Source organism: Octopus bimaculoides, chromosome 6 (genome assembly GCF_046866305.1).
Source record: "Octopus bimaculoides isolate indiv1 chromosome 6, ASM4686630v1, whole genome shotgun sequence".
Classification (NCBI taxonomy): domain Eukaryota; kingdom Metazoa; phylum Mollusca; class Cephalopoda; order Octopoda; family Octopodidae; genus Octopus; species Octopus bimaculoides.
Genome location: NC_142933.1, coordinates 75,335,932 through 75,357,236, shown reverse-complemented (window position 1 = coordinate 75,357,236; position 21,305 = coordinate 75,335,932). Strand labels below are relative to the sequence as shown.

Sequence of the window (21,305 nt, the reverse complement as noted above, 5' to 3'; positions counted from 1 at the left end):
TTATTTCTTGTTATTCTTCAGACTCAACAGTGATCTGAATGAAGCAACCAAAACCAAAGTAGAAGATCCAGAAGAGATGTTCACTGAATTTTGTAAAAAATTTTCTGAATTTAAAAGGTCATCAAATCAAATGGAATGAAATGTTTCTCTGTGAATACATATTCTTCATTCCATGTAATCACTGACATGTATATGTGTATATATATATATATATCATCATCATCATCGTTTAACGTCCACCTTCCATGCTAGCATGGGTTGGACGATTTGACTGAGGACTGGTGAACCAGATGGCTACACCAGGCTCCAATCTGATTTGGCAGAGTTTCTACAGCTGGATGCTCTTCCTAACGCCAACCACTCAGAGAGTGTAGTGGGTGCTTTTACGTGCCACCGGCACGAAAGCCACTTAGGAGGTACTGGCAACGGGCATGCTCGAAATGGTGTATTTTACGTGCCACCCGCACAGGAGCCAGTCCAGCAGTACTGGCAACGAACTCGCTCGAATGTCTTTTCATGTGCCGATGGCACAAGTGCCAGGAAGGTGACGTTGGTAATGGTCACGCTCAAATGGTGCTATTTACGTGCCACCGGCTTCGTCGTAGTTCTGTCAGCAGAGAGATTCGAAGACAAATTAGGATGAAGCTGGAAATTGAACTGGTTATATAGAGTTGGGGTCACATACGAGTCGAAGAGGGAGAGGGTGAGAGAGAAGTAGTGATGCATAGAGAGAGAGGGGGAGAGAGGGAAATAGTGGTGCAGAGAGAGTGAGGGAGAGAGAGAGAGAAGTACAGGCAACAGTACATCACGCTGGTTAAATTCCTTGGGTTTTTAGAACAAAGTTGAAAGAGACAGCAGTGTATAAATCGTGAGATTAAATGCTTAAATTGGCAACATAATTGGATGAGAATTAAATCGTAATTTTTAGAGGAGAATAACTTGAATAAAGTAAAGAAAAAGCGATAACTTGAATAATGTAAATAAAAAAATACATGAATAAGCATGAATTTAAGACAAAACAGAGATCGAGTGATGTTTACATGGAAAGAAATATATAGATAATGGAGAACGGACGGGGCGGGGAGCGCAGCAAGAGGGATAATATCACACACACTCTCTCTCTATCTCTCTCTCTCTCTCTCTCTCTTTCTCTTGTAAGTAATTCACCATGGAGTCTTTCAACAGTGTAAAGGTAAATTTATTTTCCTAGTTCATTGATTAACAAAAAGACTTCAGAAAATTTCAGTCATTTTCTTGGCACTGTTTCTTAAGTTCACTCATTTCATTAATGCATTATGTATTAGGTCATCCCATAAATAATGCGATTTTTTTATACTTCTTTTATTTTTCAAAATTAAGATAAACAAAGTTCTTTTTTAATCTAAATATACTCTACTTCATTTTCTACAATGCTCTTCCATCTATCTAGTAGACTTGCAAGGCTTCTCTTCCAAAATTCACTTGTCTGTGATGAAAAAAATATTTCTCCAGTACTATTCTGATCTCGTCTACAGAATTCATATTTTTTCCATCCAAATGGTTTTGAAGACTGCGGAATAAATGATAATCAGATGGGGCAATGCCCAGCGAATATGGTGGATGGGGATTTGTTTCCCATTCAAACTGCTCTAGCTTTTGGAATGTTATCCTTGTTGTATGTGGCCAAGCATTATCTGATGGAAGAACACCTTTCATCTTGAAACCAAAGATGGTCGTTTTTCTTCTAGCACTGACTTAAGTTGCTCAAGCTGCTCATAGTAGATCTCCTTTGTTATCGTTTGGTTTGGGTTTAAAAATTCAAAGTGGATCAAACCTTTCATATCCCACCAAACAGATAACAACACCATACGTGGGTGAAGACCTTCTTTAGTCTGGGGTGCCAGTGTTCCTCTTTTCCCTACCCACTGTCTTCAGCACTTGGCATTTTTATAGAGAACTGATTTCTCATCACCAGTCACTATTTGGTCCAAAAAAGGTTCATTCGTGAGACGTGACAGCAAAGAAAAGCACACATTCACTCTCTGTACACGATTAGACTGGTAAAGTGAGGAACCCATTGATTCGATTTGCTGACTTTTCCGATGGCACACAGGTTTTAATGAATGGTTGAATGTCAAATCCAAGCTTCTCTGCTAGTTCCTCAACAGTTACAATGGGATTTTGTTCGACCATGGTTTGCAGGATGTCCTCGTCAAGCTCTATAGATCTCCCAGGACAAGGCACATCTTCTAGGCTGTAATTTCTGGAACCACTGTTGGCACTGGCTTATGCTTATTGTCTGATCCCCATATACTGCATTAATATTCCTCACACTTTCTGTTGCATCGTTGCTTTGATTAAACTCATAAAGCAAAATATGCCGAATATGTTCCTTTGTCACTTCCATAATAGCTTGGAAAAAAATAACTGTTAAAATCGAACTGCACTCTTCAAAACTTGCACTAAGAATGAGGACAAGGTAAAATTACTACCCACTTCTATAGTAAGTTGATACAGGTAGTTTATCCCATCCCCCTCTGACTTTCAGTTGATGTAATTGAAAGAACCGCATTTATGGGATGACCCAATATATTCACTCATTATTTCATTATGTATATATTTGACTTAAGACTGTTTTCTTTTTTATCTCATCACAATTTTGTATTTTATTAAATTTCTCTTAAGTAGACACAAGTCAACTGCAGTTTTTGTTATTGTTTTGAATCAGTATATTACTAGTGACATGAAAATGGTACTCAGTACACACTATAAAGTGATTTGCATTAGGAAGGGCATACAACTATAGAAACCATGCTGAAGCTGATGTTGGAGCTGAATGCAGCCCTGTGGCTTGCCAGATCCTGTCAAACCATCCAACCCATGACAGCATGGAAAACAAATATTTAATGATGATGATGATGATGATGATGATTCTGTGGATGTAAATGATTAAAAACAGCCCTGTTGGAATTTGAACTAAAAAAAAAAATCAAATACTAAACAAGATCCAGCAAAGAATTCTGTTCTGTGGCCTGTTGTTTACCCTGACATATATTTTGTAATTTTCATTATCAAATATCATCAATAATATCATGAGGTAGTGAGTAGGATACATCAAACTAGACTAAAATATTTATGGTATGCTTGAGTTGATTTCAGTTTCCCTCTGAGTAGTCAACTTGTTAACTACTAGTGTCTTGATTGATGCAGGACATCCTCCTCCCCCATCTCCTTTCTCCTCCCCCATCTCCCTCTTCCTCCCCTCTCCATCTCCTACCCCCTCATTTTATGTCTGTTTTCCATGCTAGCACAGGTTATATGATAAAAGCAGATGGCTTCAAAGTGTGTGTCGAATGGGTTTTCCCAAGTAAACTCTGAGATGATGAACTTTACCACCACTATCAGCTGTGTCCATGCACCATATTGTACATTTCCAATGTACAAAGAGTAACTTTGGGACTTAATGAAAGGAAAGCTTTATATTACTCAGAATGTATGAATCAAGGGTTAGCTAAAAGTCTGAAAACAAGCATGGGCATTTAGGATGAACTTATGAAAATGCTTTGGACAGGCAAAGGGTTAACACACAGAGGAAGAACTTAAATTGCATTACTGCAGCACATCTGTATGACTTTTGCTGCTCTATAATGCAGTTATGTGGTGAATGACAGGAACTCTGATGGAAAAGATGGATTCTTAACATTGCAAACAGTTAGGCCACATTTTTAGCATTAGATAACCAGCAACCCATGTCTCTATAGAAGGTGTGGTGGAAGACACTTAGACCTTGTGATTGTGGAGTTTTGCTCTCTGTTTGGGTTTCGTCAAAATGGACTCTGCAGAACTCCTCTGAACATAAATGTGACTTCGAGACAGCTGAACATGGAATATTTTGTGTTTGTTCATGTTCTTGTTTGATAGCAGATCACCATTATAACATAGCTGTCAGTTTTCATTTTTTAAATATTTTGACAACTTGACTGTGGTTAAGAGGTTTGCTTCACAATCCCAAGAAGTGCATTGTATGTCTGTATATGTGTTTGTGACTCCTTGTTTTGACATTGTATCATAGTTGTAAATGAGCATCACCATCATACAAGCAATGTTGTTTATTTTTAATCTTCCACAAAAATGTGTCCAACTCAGAGAAGAAGCCCTTCCTAACATCAACCGCTTTACAGACTGTACTGGGTGCTTTTTATGTGGCAACAGCAGCAGTGAGATCACCAGGCAGCTTGCAGGACAAGATCTCTTCAAATGGGAAGAGTAGTATTGAAGAACAGGAAAGTGTCTTGCATTAGAAGAGAGGCAAGGCTACCTCAGATGGAGAAGGGAGAAGAAAGAAAGATGGTGAAGATGTGATAGAGGGGGCAGGAGCCATACACCCAAGTTGCAGGGTGATGTATATTGTGTAAATAATACAAGTTGATTGATACTGTACTGTATGAGGTACTAGTCTTTGTAAGGTAGCAGTAAATTAGTCTGGTGACCATGAAAGTTGCAAATTCCTGCTAAATTAGTACAGATTAGAAGTTATCTGAAAAATTGGTGTTGTATCTTGTATGTGTATATATAAACAAGGGAATGCTGAGTTATTTTATAGGGCTTAGGAAAAATGAAGGACCACTGCAATAAGTGTGTAAATCTGAGAGGGGAATATGTTGAATAAAATCATAATTAACTGATCCTCCTGTATTTTCTTTTACTCAAAGCTAGGAACTTTTCAGCACTCCCTCATTTCTATATAAAACAGTGTGTATATATATATATATATATATATATATATATATATATATATATATATATATAAAACAATCAAATATACATTACATCTTGTATTATATATTTTGCTGCTTTTACGACGGCAAGCCAGCAGAATCGTTAGCATGCTGGGCAAAATGCTTAGTGGCATTTCGTCTATCTATACATTCCAAGTTCAAATTCCATAAAGATCGAATTTGTCTTTCATCTTTTCAGGGTCAATGGAATAAGTACCAGTTGAACACTAGGGTCAATGTAATTGACTTACTCACTTTCCCTGAAATTGCTGGCCTTGTACCAAAATTTGAAACCTATACATATTTGGCTGTTTTGATCTCATTTAACTATGACAAGGTCATAGAACAAAACTTTGAAATAAATGGTCATACTTTTGTTTATGTAATATAATGAGTTACTTCATTTTTATTAAGAGGTATCTTATTTTCAGCAGTGATAGCTAAATAAGTTAACTGTTTTTAATAAAGCTATTGGAAAAGGAAAACAGTATTCTGTAATAATAATAATAATAATAATAATAATAATAATTATATTATAATGAAATAAGAGAACTAGACGAAAGCCAACCATATAAGTATTTAGGAGTCAATGAACTAGATAGGAATAGGATACAACATACACAAATGAAAGAAAAAATAAAGAAAGAGTACTATAGACGAGTTAGATCAATACTAAAAACAGAGCTCAATGCTAAAAACAAGATAATGGGTATCAACACTTTAGCTGTCCCAGTTATAAGCTACAGCTACAACATCCTTAACTGGACACTAAACGAACTATGTAAAATAGACAGGAAAACAAGAAAAATAATGACAGGATATAGGATGCACCACCCAAAATCTGACATAGAAAGGCTATATATACAACGCACAGAAGGTGGCAGGGGTCTTATACAGCTAGAAAACTATTATAAAATAACCACCATAGGACTGCAAAAATACCTACTCCAGAAGCAAGGGAAACTAATACAAATAGCCACAAAACACGAGCAAAACAAAAAACTGTTTTCAGTATTTAAGGAAGCTGACAAATACAAACAAGAAATCAATCTACCTAACAAATACGAAGAAGAAGAAGAAGAAACAACAAAAGCTATAAAACAAATGAAATCCAAACTAAAACTAGAACAGCAACGGACCATGATAAAACGATGGCAAGAAAAGCCCCTACATGGTAAATACTGGGCTAAACTAAATGCGAAAGAAATAGACAGAGAAAAATCCCAGCAATGGCTGAGAAGCTCAGGACTCAAAGCAGAGACTGAAGGATTTTTAATTGCTGCACAAGACCAAAGCCTCCCCACCAGAAATTACCAAAAACACATAATGAAAAGAAATATAACAAGTAACTGTAGAATATGTGGAGATCGACAAGAAACATTAAATCATATTATCTCTGGCTGCCCAGTCCTGGCTAAGAAGGAATATATTCACAGACACGACAGAGCTGGGACCTATATACACTGGAAGCTATGCCAACATTATGGAATAGCAACAGAAAAAAGATGGTATAAACACACGCCAGAAAAGGTCACAGAAAACGAGAAAGCAACCATACTCTGGGATATGCCAATACACACAGATAGAGAAATTAAGGCAAATAGACCAGATATAGTTGTCAAAGATCATGAAGGAAAAAAATGCCTTCTAATTGATGTTTCAATACCAGCAGATGACAACGTTTCTCTAAAAGAAATGGAAAAACTTTCAAAATACAAAGACCTGGAAATAGAGATAACTCGAATGTGGAATCTAAAAACAGAAACAATTCCTATCATAGTAGGTGCCTTAGGTATAATAAAAAAATATTCAGACAAATACATAACAAAAACACCAGGACTTACAAATATATATAACATACAGAAAATTGCACTACTGGGTACTGCACACATTCTACGCAAAACACTTTCAATACAGTAAACACAAGAGCACCACAGCAAACCACAGCACATACCCAAGGCGCACAGAGCTGCGCTCGGTAGTGAAGTGAAAGCACGTTATAAAAATAAAACTACTGAATAACAACAACGACGACGACGACGACGACGACGACGACGACGACGACGACGACGACGACGACGATGATGATGATGATGATGATGGATGTATGTATGTATGTATGTATGTATGTATGTATGTATTTCAAGTCACTTATTTATTAATTTAATTTATTGTTGTCAACTATATAAGGTGCAGTGTCACAGTCAGGACATTCAGTCATAATTCTGTCCTGTACTCTGTTAAATTGTAAGAGTTGCTGTTGGCACTCCGTCGCTTACGACGTCGAGGGTTCCAGTTGATCTGATCAACGGAACAGCCTGCTCGTGAAATTAATGTGCAAGTGGCTGAGCACTCCACAGACACATGTGCCCTTAACGTAGTTCTCGGGGATATTCAGCGTGGCACAGTGTGACAAGGCTGGCCCTTTGAATTACAGGCACAACAGAAACAGGAAGCAAGAGTGAGAGAAAGTTGTGGTGAAAGAGTACAGCAGGGTTCGCCACCATCCCCTGCCGGAGCCTCGTGGAGCTTTAGGTGTTTTTGCTCAATAAACACTCACAACGCCTGGTCTGGGAATCGAAACTGCGATCCTATCACCGCGAGTCCGCTGCCCTAACCACTGGGCCATTGCGCCTCCACTATATTGTAAGAGTAAAGGTTTTTATGCTTATTACCATATTTATATTGAAATACACTGCCTTTTTCTATTAATACTGGAAATAATGAAGAAATTAGTAAAATAACTGTCTTTGTTAAACTGATGTTTGAAACATTAATATGAAATTTTGATGGAAGATTTCAATTTAGATTTCTTTAAAACAAGAATTTTATATCCCTACAACTAGGGGTGGCCTTGGTCAGGTTGGTATTAACCCTTTAGTATTTAAACCAGCCATATCCAGCCAAAATATCCTGCCTGTTTTATGTTCAAACTGACCAGATCTGGCCTCTCATACCAACCCTACAATATCACCCCCAAAATTAAATTACCTCATCAAAATATCTCAAAGCTACAAAATAATGCATGATTAATTCAAACCAATGTGAATAATCAAGCATTACTTTTGATAGAATAATGTGAATGTTAAGGGTTAAAAGGGTTAAAGTGAAGCTGGCACAGTGATTTTGATACTCAATAGTTTTCAACTTTTTAGGGTTCACATTAAAGTGTTTGACAACCCAATATTGGAAATTCAACTTTGTGTGGTTATCAGTGACGTAGCTATTTTGGTTATTGTGTGTGGTATCTTTGTCTGATTCATGTGAAAGCCATTCTGGTGTGTTATATTATACTGTGTTAAACGATTTTTGTCCTTGGGTAGTAACTGTTATTTCTTATTTGCTTACCTCTAGAAAGTATAATAAATGACTAATATTTCCTTAAAACCCTGCTTTTGTTACATTTATTCAAACCCCAAAGCATCCCTCTCAACACATGGCTATGATGCTCCCCAACTACTCCTGCTCATGCTCAGAGATGTACACATTGTCAACCACTGATGCTCAAGTAGTTAAGGTCAAGCAACTGACTAGCAAATCTGTGGTATTGAGCAGAATATTTGCTATAATGGTATTTCTGAAATTCAGCAACTCAGTGCTGGATCTGTCTGAAATGTAATGGAAAATAGGTCAGTTACAAAACATTGATGTCCAGGTCACAAAATCAAAGTAGTCATTTCCTTTGATTTCTAGATAGAAGCAAATAGAAAATAACACTTATTGACAGGAGTGGCTGTGTGGTAAGTTTACCAACCACATGGTTCTGAATTCAGTCCCACTTTGTGGCACCTTGGTCAAGTGTCTTCTATTATAGCATCGGGCCGACCAAAGCCTTGTGAGTGGATTTGGTAAATGGAAACTAAAAGAAGCCCATCACATATGTATATGTATATGTTTGTGTGTCTGTGTTTGTCCCCCCCACCCTCCCCATCACTTGACAACCGTTGTTGGTGTCTATGTCCCCATAACTTAGCAGTTTGGGAAAAGAGACCAATAGAATAAGTACAAAGTTTACAAAGAATAAGTCCTGGGGTCCATTTGTTTGACTAAAGGTGGTGCTCAAGCATGGCTGCAGTCAAATGACTGAAACAAGTAAAAGAGATATGCCATGAGGAATAAAATAATCCATTTTTGGATATTTGCCTTACTTTTGAGAGACGGAAAATAAGTAAATAGAATTACTCCTGCCTGGATCACAAAAATATGAATGAAAAATGAAGTACATAACAGTTACTGTTTAGTCCAGGTCTGCTTCAATTGAGTAGATCTATAATTAAAGGTGTTCCAGTCATGACGATCTTTTCTTTTTCTTTGTCAGGGATTACATAGTTCAATGGGTCCTTTCTTTGTTTAAGACAGTAAGGTATATTTAAGGGAATTTAACTGCTATTTCTAATGTGTAAGATGACTAACTACATGTTCCTTTGCTGACTTGGATGATGGTAGGTAATTCATCTTGGTGGTATAAGTTTTAAGCCAATTGGTGGGGTCTGGTTTGGAGTTGTGGGCTTTTACTGCTGAGGAATGTAGAAGACACATCATGAAAGATAGTTTTAGCCTGTGTCAGCCAAAGCTTTCTCAGTGGATTTGATAGATGGAAATGATGATGATCATCATCATCGTTTAACGTCCGCTTTCCATACTAGCATGGGTTGGACAGTTTGACAGGAGCTGGCCAGCAGAAGAGCTGCCCAGGTTCCATGTCTGCTTTGGCATGGTTTCTACAGCTCGATGCCCTTCCTAATACCAACCACTTTACACAGTGTCTTGGGTGCTTTTATGCAGCACCAGCATGCGTGTGGCACAGGTATGAGTGCTTTTTACATGGCACTAACACCCACAAATCTGCAAGATAAGGAACACTCAGCTGAAGAGGGATGCAGGGTACATGCCTGTATGCAAGGACAACCACGATTTTACTAAGCTTGACTTGTCTTCTCAAGCATACCAAACTGTCAGGAGTCTCAGTCCCCTGTCGTTCCCTCTGTGAGGCCCAACGTCTGAAGATCATTTCTCACTAAGATCCTTTCTCATGAAATAAACGTGGCCTTTAAAATGATGATATATATATATATATATATTTTTACTTTGTGCTTGTTTCAGTCATTAGACTGTGGCCATGCTGGGGCATCGCCTGGAAGGATTTTAGTGAAACTAATCAAGCCCAGTACTTATTTTCTTTTTAAGCCTGGTACTTATCCTATCGGTCTATTTTGCTGAACCTCTAAGTTATGGGGATGTAAACACACCAACACTGGTTGTCAAGTGGCGGTGGGGGATAAGCACAGACAAAAACACATACATACATATACAGAGAGCGGCAGAAGTAATGCCCTTTTTGCATTTGATAACTTTTATAGTATATGTTTATTAAGTGATTTTTTTATTGAACACAAATTTCTTGCATTACTTAAAGAAACGAATAACAAACTAATGAAGAAAATGGCAGAAGTTTTAGGAAACAAAAAAAACTCAATTAGAAACTAGAAAACTCAAATACAAAAGGGTGTTACTTCTGCTGCACTCTGTATATTATTTAAACTTCTTACCACACAGCCATATCTGTGCCTGGTACAATACCAACTTTCTGGAACTGATGGTCTAGAATCTCTTATAATTTGCATTAATTTACATGCAGGAACTTTAAATATCTGCAGCTGCCAGACTAGTTTACCTGTGCCTTACACCAACTAGTACCTTGCACAATTGTTGTTGTTGGCACTCTGTCGCTTACAACGTCGAGGGTTCCAGTTGATCCGATCAACGGAACAGCCTGCTCGTGAAATTAACGTGCAAGTGGTTGAGCACTCCACAAACACGTGTACCCTTAACGTAGTTCTCGGGGATATTCAGCGTGACACAGTGTGACCCTTTGAATTACAGGCACAACAAAAACAGGAAGTAAGAGTGAAAGAAAGTTGTGGTGAAAGAGTACAGCAGGGTTCGCCACCATCCCCTGTCGGAGCCTCGTGGAGCTTTAGGTGTTTTCGCTCAATAAGCACTCACAACGCCCGGTCTGGGAATCGAAACCGCGATCCTATGACCGCGAGTCCGATGGGCCATTGCGCCTCCACACACACACACACATATATATCATTATACAAAAGACTTTCATTTGCTTTAGTAGAACGTTCGAAAGTCCACGATCTAGACAGTTTTAATTATTTTCATTTTACCAATTGTGTAAAAAGTTATTTATTCAGGAAGGCGTTTCGATAGCAAAATTGTCAACATAGTTGCTTACTTGTGATCCGTATTGATTACATTCGGAATGTTTCTATGTTCATCGATTCAGCTATTTTTAAGGGTGCATACTGAGTTGTAGAGACTGTTTTTTTTTTCACTTTCTAATGCTATTTCAGAATTTAGCTAGAATTTCATTTTAATTGCAGTGGACGAAAAAAAAGAGCAAAAAAACAAAACAAACAGAAAAAAACAACAACCCCTCCCCCAACAATTTCCTGTTGTAAAACGTGTTATTTTTAAATGAATGGGTTGATAAGGGTAGCGAGCTGGCAGAATCGTTCAAGCGTCAGAGGGGTGGGGAAGAGCTTAGCGGCATTTCTTTATGTTCTGAGTTCAAATCTCGCCGAGATCGACTTTATCTTTCACTTCTCCAGGATGGATAATATAATGTACTAGTCTAGTACTGGAGTCGATGGTATTGTCGACCTTTTATCTAAATCAGAAACCATATTAAAAGGTGGTGGGACTTAGATATTTCCAAATTAAGTGTTATAAGAAATTCTATTTTGCGAAGGAAAGAAAATTCTCAAAATAATTTGTAAATAATTTTAGTTTGAGGATACAAATGTGCCGATCCTATAGCCAAGAATTGTTACAATTGTCCCGTGTCAGCTTATGGCTAAAATCCAATACTTGATAGAATTTTTCAGATATTTCATTCATTCATTCATTTATTAATTCCTCAGTCGCTTTTAACGGCCACATGGATCTTAGTAAAGCTAATAACTATTGTAAAACAATAACACATTTTCTACCGAGAATTTCGAATGACATTCCAACTGAAATTATTAAATTTCTACTTATCTGATAAATAGTATTTATATTTGTACGTATTTACATAAACCCCTGTTCATGCTCATGCATACGAATATTAACATCTTAATTACTTTAAACGCTTCAATCGCTGTATGGGATTTAAAACAAAACGAAATAATCATAATATTAGACATGATAGAACATAACAGAAACTAGAAGCTGTTGGTTAAAATTTTTATCTATTTAGTTTTTCTACTATTGGATCCAAAGGGATTATGTTAAAGCTTAAAAACCGATTATCTTCAATGTTTGAGAGAGAGAAAGAGGATAATTGACAGAATAAAGGAGACAAATCGAACGAGAGGAGTTAATTAAACAAGAAATATACACAGAGAAAGTGAAAGTGTTTGGAAGAGAGAGAGAGAGAGAGGTTCTGTTGTGATGGCACCGTTCTATGAAACAGCATCAAAGACCGAAACAAGAAGCATGAAATAGAATGAGGCGAAGTAATATCATTGCGACTGGAACAATCCTATTTCATAAGGAGTTGAGTTGAAGGATGGTGCAGAGATAGAAAGGCAGATAGAGATGAAGAGTGAGAGACAGAATCAGTGAGAGAGAAGTAGTAGGGGATTTAAAAATACGGGAGAGAGAGAAAGAGAGAGAGAGAGAGAGAGAGAGAGAGAGAGAGAGAGCCAAATTGGGAGTGAAAATATAGATTGGAGGAGAGAAAGAGAGAGGGGAATAGTGAAAGAAAGAGAAAGTGAGACAAGCAGAAGGATTTACAAATATTTCCAGTTTTTAATATGGTAAGTAAAACATGAGATTTCCTTATTTATCATTCCAAGCATTCACTCACCACAACAATTAATATGGTCCGGACGTTCCGGTGTGAACTAATTGTAATCTGTGCGTATGTTGGCACACACGATGTGTTGTTAGTATATTTATCTAAAGCCAGACGGTTTTGCTCTTGTATTAGATTATGCGAAAATTAATCTAAGAGTCTGCTATTCAGGGCTGGTATAAAGCTTTCGTTTTGTCCAAGTACTGTTTAAACAACGCGCCTATCATTCATTCAGCCAGTGAACCCCTGGCAATGTTTGTTTATGTAGAAAAACAAATCGTTGACGCTCCGCTCCGTCTTTATACAAATGAATGGAAATTTGTAATAGGTATAAATCAGCATGCCATTCCGTATAACACACACACATACACACACACGAAAAGATCACGAATAAATTTCTCTCACACAGGCACAGAGTGGGATTTCGGATTTATAGGAGAGAGGAAATGTGTGTGTAATGTTCATGCCTTTCCCTTGAACATATGCGACATGAATGATATGGCTAGGACCGGGAATGATAATCTGGGGATAAATCCGACTTGTCTGGAACTTAATTCGATTCTTACGTACCCAAATAGACTGTAATACTAGCAGTATCGCTCGCACCGCTCACAACATTGTAGTCACTAGAAATAACAGCCAAATCTGTGTTTAAGCACACCCTACAGTCTTAATTAAGAAATAGTCATAGACGATAATAGAATCCGAAATGCGCCTGGAATACGTTTGGAACACCTTCGACTATAAGGTCTGCTCAATCAGATTTAACCTGGGACTAAACAGCAGTAACAGCAAGACACTTCTAATGAATATGCATCTTTCGATTGAGTCTGGAATAAAGGGCTTCACGGGGATCTTTAGACATGTTTCCTAACCTATCAGTTCGAGATTTTGTACCTTAATAAGAACTCATTTAATTTGAATATTTGTTTTATTTTTTCCCCTCTCGATTATTGTAGCAACTCTTCCTAAAAATTGCCCTGTTGAGGTTTTCATTAAATTCTTACACACTTAAACAGTTAAAAAAACAAAACAAAAACAAAACTTTCTTTGTTATAATCACAAACAACCAGCTAATCTTTTAAAACAAGAAATTACTGAGGTTAATTATTCGGAGTTGAGTTTTTGTTCACTATTTCCAGTGTACTCTTTGTATGCCTGTTCTTTTCTTTTGGATTTTTTGTTTTTCCTCCCATGTAAATTGCGTTTCAGGATGCCAGCATTAATTATAATAATTATTATCAATACTGGTGATCCTTAAGTTTTACGCACAAAGAGACATTTTTAAGCACTAAATTAACTGACAAATATGGTTTTTGTATGCCAATTTTTTTTCTTACTCAATATAATCAATACCTGATAAATATTCTTCAAGTTTTGTTTGGAAACTTAGAATAAAAAAAAAGAAATAAAAATACGATTTACACCTCCAAATAATTGAAAAAAAATTCTTTTCCCAGCTAAACAATATCGAAATATAATTTCAAATTAATTCTTTGCACTTGAAACACGTTTTAGCTGTTTTTCGTTTTTTGTTACTATAATCTTTCAAATACAGAGCACATTTGAACGGCTGTTATTGAAAAACAATAAACTCGAATAATCGACAAGATACTTATAAATTCTTTGATAGAGGAACTGAGGGGGTGGGGTGAATGAATCGCATCGTTGAAAGTGGAGAAGAAAACTAAAACGAAATTAACAAAATGAATAAATAAATAAATAAAATAATAATAGTCAGTAACATTGCTGTACCGTGGGCGCCTGTGAAGTCAGAAAGCTTGTATGCAGGTTTTTCCATTTAAAGAAAAGGAATTATCTTATGAGGCAATCTTTCGCCTTCTAAAGGAGAAAGATTGCCTTTTATGAATAACTTTGATTCTATTTAAGGCAAAGCAGTGTAAATAAATCAACTTGAACGAATTGCTCTTTCATTATCCCCAGGGTGTCTTACATCTGTCGCAATATCTATATATCTACATATTTATTTATTTACCTGATTTTTGTCAAACTCTTTATTTACCTTTATAATCTTTTTCTCTCAGCAGTCATAACAATGACAAGACCTACTTAGACGCTCACGCACGCACATTCATATAAATACACAAAACAGTATGAATGAGCGTATTTCTACTCAAATTCTGGGGCAACTCTATATGGAAGTGTAAGTTAGATGAAACTGATCTTATTTTGGTTGAAACGTCATCCTTATAAGCTCTCTTCTTTTAACGTCAACATCGTTTATACACCCTTCTCGTACCTGCTCTCTCTCTCTCTCTCTCTCATATATACACGTGTATGCGTATGAGAAAGAAAGAGTATTTGTAACTTCGTATAGTTGCTTTTATTTATAATAGTCTACATAATTTTTAGGAAGTGCGTCTTAAGCGTGCCACTCTAATCTGTTCTTCACTTACTGCTAAAACGACTCCACAAACAATGCCATCTGTTTAACTAGAAACGGGATATTAGATATCAGTCTGTTTACATAAATATTTATCGATATGCGTTATCTATTGATTTGTTGACATTTCCATTTTATGGCATCTCATTAAGGAATTTAGAAAAAAATAGAATAAATATACAATGATTACAGGATAATATTTTATTTGAACTTTTTTTTTTACATAAGCACACAAAAGACTATGAGACTGTCCATATTGTATAGCCGCAGGTTAATTCTGATTAAGCAAACTTTTGATCAAAGGCGATTCAGTCGTGACCATCCGTTCTTTTTTCGTGCTAGTAGAGTGATTGTAGTGATGGAGGACAGAGTATTCTGTTCCTAAAGCAATGACACACTTTCTAGTTGGTTCCAGGGATGTTCTTGTTTAGCGCTAGGTCAGCCCTTACCAAGAATACCTGTGATCCAGCCATAACCATCTTATTAAATTAAAACTAAATTATTCAATGTGTCCTTTCTTTTATTCATATTTTAAGATGTTAGAATTGTAAATTGGAGAAGATTTGGCTTCTATTTCGTTTGGTGGAGTGACCTGGTTGGCTTGAAAACTTGTTCATTAATAATATTTTCAATGACATTGCAGTTGTGGGTTGATAGAAATGGCAGAGTATTGACTGGACAATGGAGAGAATATAGCATGTCCAGACTGTCACACGTACATTCCATTCAATTCATCCCTGTATGTTGGAGTGTGCACTGTTTGTGGTCCTCAGTTTGATGGTGGAATGATATAATTGGAACTACATACGTGTCTGCCATAGAAATGTGTGAGCAGGGATGATCTGGGGCTACACAACTTTGTTGTGGGGGAGATAATTATGTGGTATTGAAAGTACTGTATTTGATAGCAGCTTATAAGACATGCCTTAATTTTGGCAGCCTCTTTCTTCAACCATCACTTGCCAGTAACCCAAACCCTAACCTTGTATTTATAAGACACACTGATTTTCTGGGACAATTTTGGGGGAAAATAAGTATACTTTATAAACCATCAAATATTGTAGTAACCTTTATTAAGAAGGAGTGCTGTGCTATTCCATGACTTTTAGTTGTTCTTTCATTTGCTGGGCCTGGAGGAAGGAGCAGTGCCCATGAATTTTGTTGTTCTAAGACAAGCAAGATTGATGCTATTAATGCTACTCTTGAACTTCTGTAAGTTAGCACTTGCGGGAAAAGAGGAAATTTCAGAGGGATACATTTTAGAAAGGGAAGGAAGATTAGGCTTGGCGATTAGTGTTAAGCCCGGGTAGGGGTTGCACACGACAGTGTGTTCAAAGAAGAGTCATGTATTCATTTTAACTAAACTAATGACAGTTAATATTGAGCTGGCTGAATCATTAGCATGCCAGGCAAAATATATAAGTGACATTTCATCTGTCTTTACGTTCTGAGTTCAAATTCCGCTGGGGTCTACTTTGGCTTTCATCCATTCAGGGTTAATAAAATAAGTAATAGTTGAGTGGGGATTAATGTAATCAACTTATACCCTCACACAAACTTGCTGGCCTTGTATCAAGATTTTAAACCAATATTATTACTATCATCATTTTATTCTACAGTTTTGAATTATCATTGACATTTCTGCAGTATTATAATCAGTTGAAGATTATTGTACTTTTAAATGGTCTTACAATATTTTATTGTTTTTTGCTTTCATTTGTATGAAATCATGACTAGGGCCACTTCAGTTGTCCATGTCTTTCCCCAACAATATGTGGTTTCAGGTTGATTGTTATTATTATTATTGTTGTTGTGCATCCTTCCTCAGTCTGGCCTGGCTTGCTTGAGCATTTAGGTAGTTGAGCAAATGGCAAAGCCAACTGATCCAGCAATCTTGTTGAGGAATGCACTGTACATTCGAACATGAAGTGGCTTATAATGTGTCTGATGCAGTGTGGCAGTCTGATCATTTCTCTTTTTTTCTGTTGTCCAATCTGCTCTTTCAGAGGTTCATAGGTCACTACTATAAAGGAAGAGTAACATAGATGCCACAAAACCACCATCTCCCTCTTCTGTCTGTCTGTCTCTCTCTATGTGTGCATCTGTGTGTGTGTGTGTGTTAGAAAGAAGAACAAACAAGCAAAACATGCGGTATCACTTTAAAGCTTGTAATTTATAATTCAAACATAATTGCAGAGTTGTTAGATTAAATAAGGGATTAAGGCATTATCTACAAAGCCTGTTACAGCTATTTCTTGAATAGGTGTGCATATGGTGCATATATCATTGATTGTCATATAAAAGCTAATTATTCTATGTCCAGAGAGGAAGGATTAAGGAATATCCTTAATGAAGGATATTAGTAGTTAGCAGTTCCCTCGTTGAATTAAGGAATATCCTTAGTAAAAGAGATTAGTAGTTATCACTTCCATCATGGAAGAGAGAGTGAGGTAGATTATTAGTGGAAGGGCTGTAAGGAATACAGGACAGTATAAAAGAAAAACAGAGTGATGAATGCATAGAAGTAGAGAGACACTAACTGGTATCATGAAGGCATATATAACCTTAAGAGTTAGAGGGATATATATATATATATATATATATATATATATATATATATATATATATACACACACACATAGGCGTAGGAGTGGCTGTGTGGTTAGCTTGCTAACAAACCACATGGTTCCGGGTTCAGTCCTACTGCGTGGCACCTTGGGCAAGTGTCTTCTACTATAGCCTCGGGCCGACCAAAGCCTTGTGAGTGGATTTGGTAGACAGAAACTGAAAGAAGCCCATCGTATATAAGTATATATATATATATATATATATATATATATATGTATGTGTGTGTATATGTTTGTGTGTCTGTGTTTGTCCCCCCCCCAACATCGCTTGACAACCAATGCTGGTGTGTTTACGTCCTCGTAACTTAGCGGCTCGGCAAAAGGGACCGATAGAATAAGTACTAGGCTTACAAAGAATAAGTCCTGGGGTCGATTTGCTCGACTAAAGGCCACAGTCAAATGACTGAAACAGGTAAAAGAGTAAAAGAGTATATATATATTCTTTTATTAAATGATCTTATAAGCTTGTCCTGCCCTGGCATTGTTTTCCTCTTCCTTTATTTTATATATATGGGTTCAATTCCCTAAGTGGGTGGCACGTTGTTTTCTTGAGCAAAACACTTCATTTCACATTGCTCAAGTCCCCCCTTTCAATCAGGGTGGGAATGCTGGCCTGCTCACCTAGCCAGCAGGGTGGCATCATTTTAAGGCTAAAACAATGCAAATGTGCATTGTGACCAGCGATGTGTATCAACATCTGATAGCCTGGTTGGTCATGTGATCACGTGTTATACATGCATATACATATATATGTACACACACATGCATATACATATATATATACACACACATGGATATATATATATATATATATATATATATATATATATATATATATATATATATATATATGTATATATATATATATATAACACAAACCCCTTCAGGTAGATGGCCCTGCTCAGTATGTAGAAAAGGAGTAGGTAGTAACTCTATAAGATGTACCCGGTGCAAGCTATGGACACATAAGAGGTGCAGCAACATCAAAGGCAGGTTAACTAGCAAGTTAGTTTTTGTTTGTGGCAGATGTTCAGGTGCAATAAAGACTGTAAACAAACAGGAAACAACTTCTATCTCATTCCAGGGTGAAAAACTAGAGGTAGTCGATAGCTTCCGCTATCTGGGCGACCAAGTTAGTAGTGGGGGTGGGTGCGCTGAAAGTGTAGCTGCTAGAATAAGAATAGCCTGGGCAAAGTTTAGAGAGCTCTTACCCCTGCTGGCGACAAAGGGACTCTCACTCAGAGTAAAAGGCAGACTGTATGACGCATGCGTACGAACAGCCATGCTACATGGCAGTGAAACATGGGCTGTAACTGCTGAGGACATACATAAGCTCGCAAGGAATGAAGCCAGTATGCTCCGTTGGATGTGTAATGTCAATGTGAATACCCGTCAGAGTGTAAGTATCTTGAGAGAAAAGCTGAACATTAGAAGCATCAGTTGTGGTGTGCAAGAGAGACGATTGCGCTGGTATGGACATGTGGTGAAAATGGATGAGGATAGCTGCGTGAAAAAGTGCCACACCCTACATTGGGCCTCACCGAGGCGATGACCACTGACCAAGACCTTTGGAAATGTGCTGTGCGTGAGAAGACCCGGCAAGCCAAGTAAGATCGTTGCCAGTGCCCCTGGACTGGCTCTTGTGCGGGTGACACATGAGATGCACCATTTTGAGCGTGGCCGTTGCCAGTACCGCCTGACTGGCTCCCGTAGGATTTTCGAGTGAGATCATTGCCAGTGCCCCTGGACTGGCTTGTGCGGGTGGCACATAAAAGACACCATTTCGAGCGTGGCCGTTTTCGTGCGGGTGACATGTAAAAGCACCCACTACACTCTCTGAGTGGTTGGCGTTAGGAAGGGCATCCAGCTGTAGAAACTCTGCTAAATTAGATTGGAGCCTGGTGTTGCCATCCGGTTTCACCAGTCCTCAGTCAAATCGTCCAACCCATGCTAGCATGGAAAGCGGACGTTAAACGATGATGATGATGATGATGATATATATATATATATACACACACACAACCACATACCTACATATGTATGGATAGATATGTATATACACACATGCACATATACACATGCATATATGCACCTACACCCACTCACACACACATACACATACACTCATGCATATATAGATACAAATGCACATATATATATATATATATATATATATATATATATATATATATATATATATATATATATATATATATATATATATATATATATATATATAAAGGAATATAAGATACTGAGATAAGTAGGGTAGAGGAATGCATATTCAAGACATCAAAGGAAGATGGCCATAAAATATTGAGAAGAGATTTCAATGAAATGCAGTGAGATGGTATTAAGCTTTAGTGGCAACCACAATAAAAGTTAAGTGGAAATTGGACAGAGTGCAAAAGTTATCTTTAGCTTATGTTTTAAGTCAGGAGTTCTCAACCATTTTTTATCTATGGACCCCTTTGATTACTATTTTATTATGGTGGACCCCCATAGTCATTCAATGTTTTAAAACTTGCTTTATAGAAACTTCTTTCAAAATTCCTATTTTATTTTTCCCACATTAACTTGTGTAGGATGAATTATATAAACTGTTAGAGAAAGAAATCTATCTGTTTCTTGCAATACATACTAATACATATATCGAAAGCAAAATTTTTTCAGGGCCCCTTAAAATACTATTGTGGATCCCCAGTTTACTCTTTTGTTACATTTTCTTTCTTGCCTTTAACCCTCCAACGCGGAGTATAGGCCACTTATAATTGAATTCCATGTCGCATAATTTCTCGCTTCTGTACTTGAATGTCCTCCTTTCTCTAGTTCCTTTTGTGTTGATCAAAGCCCAACCCCTCATCCTCGTCGTGAGAGATGGAAACAGGTAAAGCTGGCTATGGTGAAGTTGAATGGGCTAATCACCCATTGATAATTGAGTTTGCTTTGAAGTTGTACTAGAAATAGCATCCAAATTTCCCTCAACGCATTATCTGCTGTCTTAAAAAGAAAGCAACAAATATATTATTATTGTTATCATGGCAGGTAATATAGTTACAGAAAATATAGATTGCTGGATTAAGTGAGCTAAAAATATTTATTTTTCCCTCTATAAACTGAGTTCTAGGGATTAAATCACACTGGTTTTTGCCTTTTTTTTTTTTTTTACTTGTTTCCGTCATTTGACTGCAGCCATGCTGGAGCACCACCTTTAGTCGAGTGCAAATCGACCCCAGGACTTATTCTTTGTAAGCCTAGTACTTATTCTATGGATCTCTTTTGCCGAACCGCTAAGTTACGGGGGATGTAAACATACCAACATCGGTTGTCAAGCGATACTGGGGGAACAAACACATACACACAAGCACATACACACACACACACACATATATATATATATATATATATATATATATATATATATATATATATATATATACATATATACGACAGGCTTCTTTCAGTTTCCATCTACCAAATCCACTCACAAGGCTTTGGTCGGCCCAAGGCTATAGTAGAAGACACTTGCCCAAGGTGCCACACAGTGGGACTGAACCCAGAACCATGTGGTTGGTAAGCAAGCTACTTACCACACAGTCATTCTTGTGTTTTAATGAAATAACGTGAATTTTAATTAATTGGGATAAACTCAACTGACTTATATACTT

General features: G+C 37.1%; 2 protein-coding genes across 4 annotated transcripts in view; both read left to right on the top strand.

Moving 5' to 3' along the window:
• The window catches only part of LOC106880062 (uncharacterized), a 32,640-nt gene extending 27,497 nt beyond the window's left edge, over window positions 1-5,143 (top strand). The window contains exons 10-11 of one of the 2 annotated variants that reach the window (XM_014929868.3): window positions 22-92; window positions 4,957-5,143. In XM_014929868.3, coding sequence (XP_014785354.1) covers window positions 22-92; window positions 4,957-4,970 — 85 coding nt within the window. In that variant the 3' untranslated portion in view covers window positions 4,971-5,143. Of the gene's footprint in view, window positions 1-21; window positions 2,679-4,956 lie in introns of those variants that run through there. The other variant, XM_014929867.3, reaches the window with a different exon arrangement.
• Window positions 5,144-12,430: 7,287 nt separating this feature from the next.
• Window positions 12,431-21,305, top strand: part of LOC106880063 (uncharacterized) — a 52,098-nt gene continuing 43,223 nt past the window's right edge. The window contains exon 1 of one of the 2 annotated variants that reach the window (XM_014929869.3): window positions 12,431-12,568. The gene's annotated coding sequence lies outside the window, so the exon portion shown is untranslated. The remainder of the gene's footprint in view (window positions 12,569-21,305) is intronic. The other variant, XM_089354102.1, reaches the window with a different exon arrangement.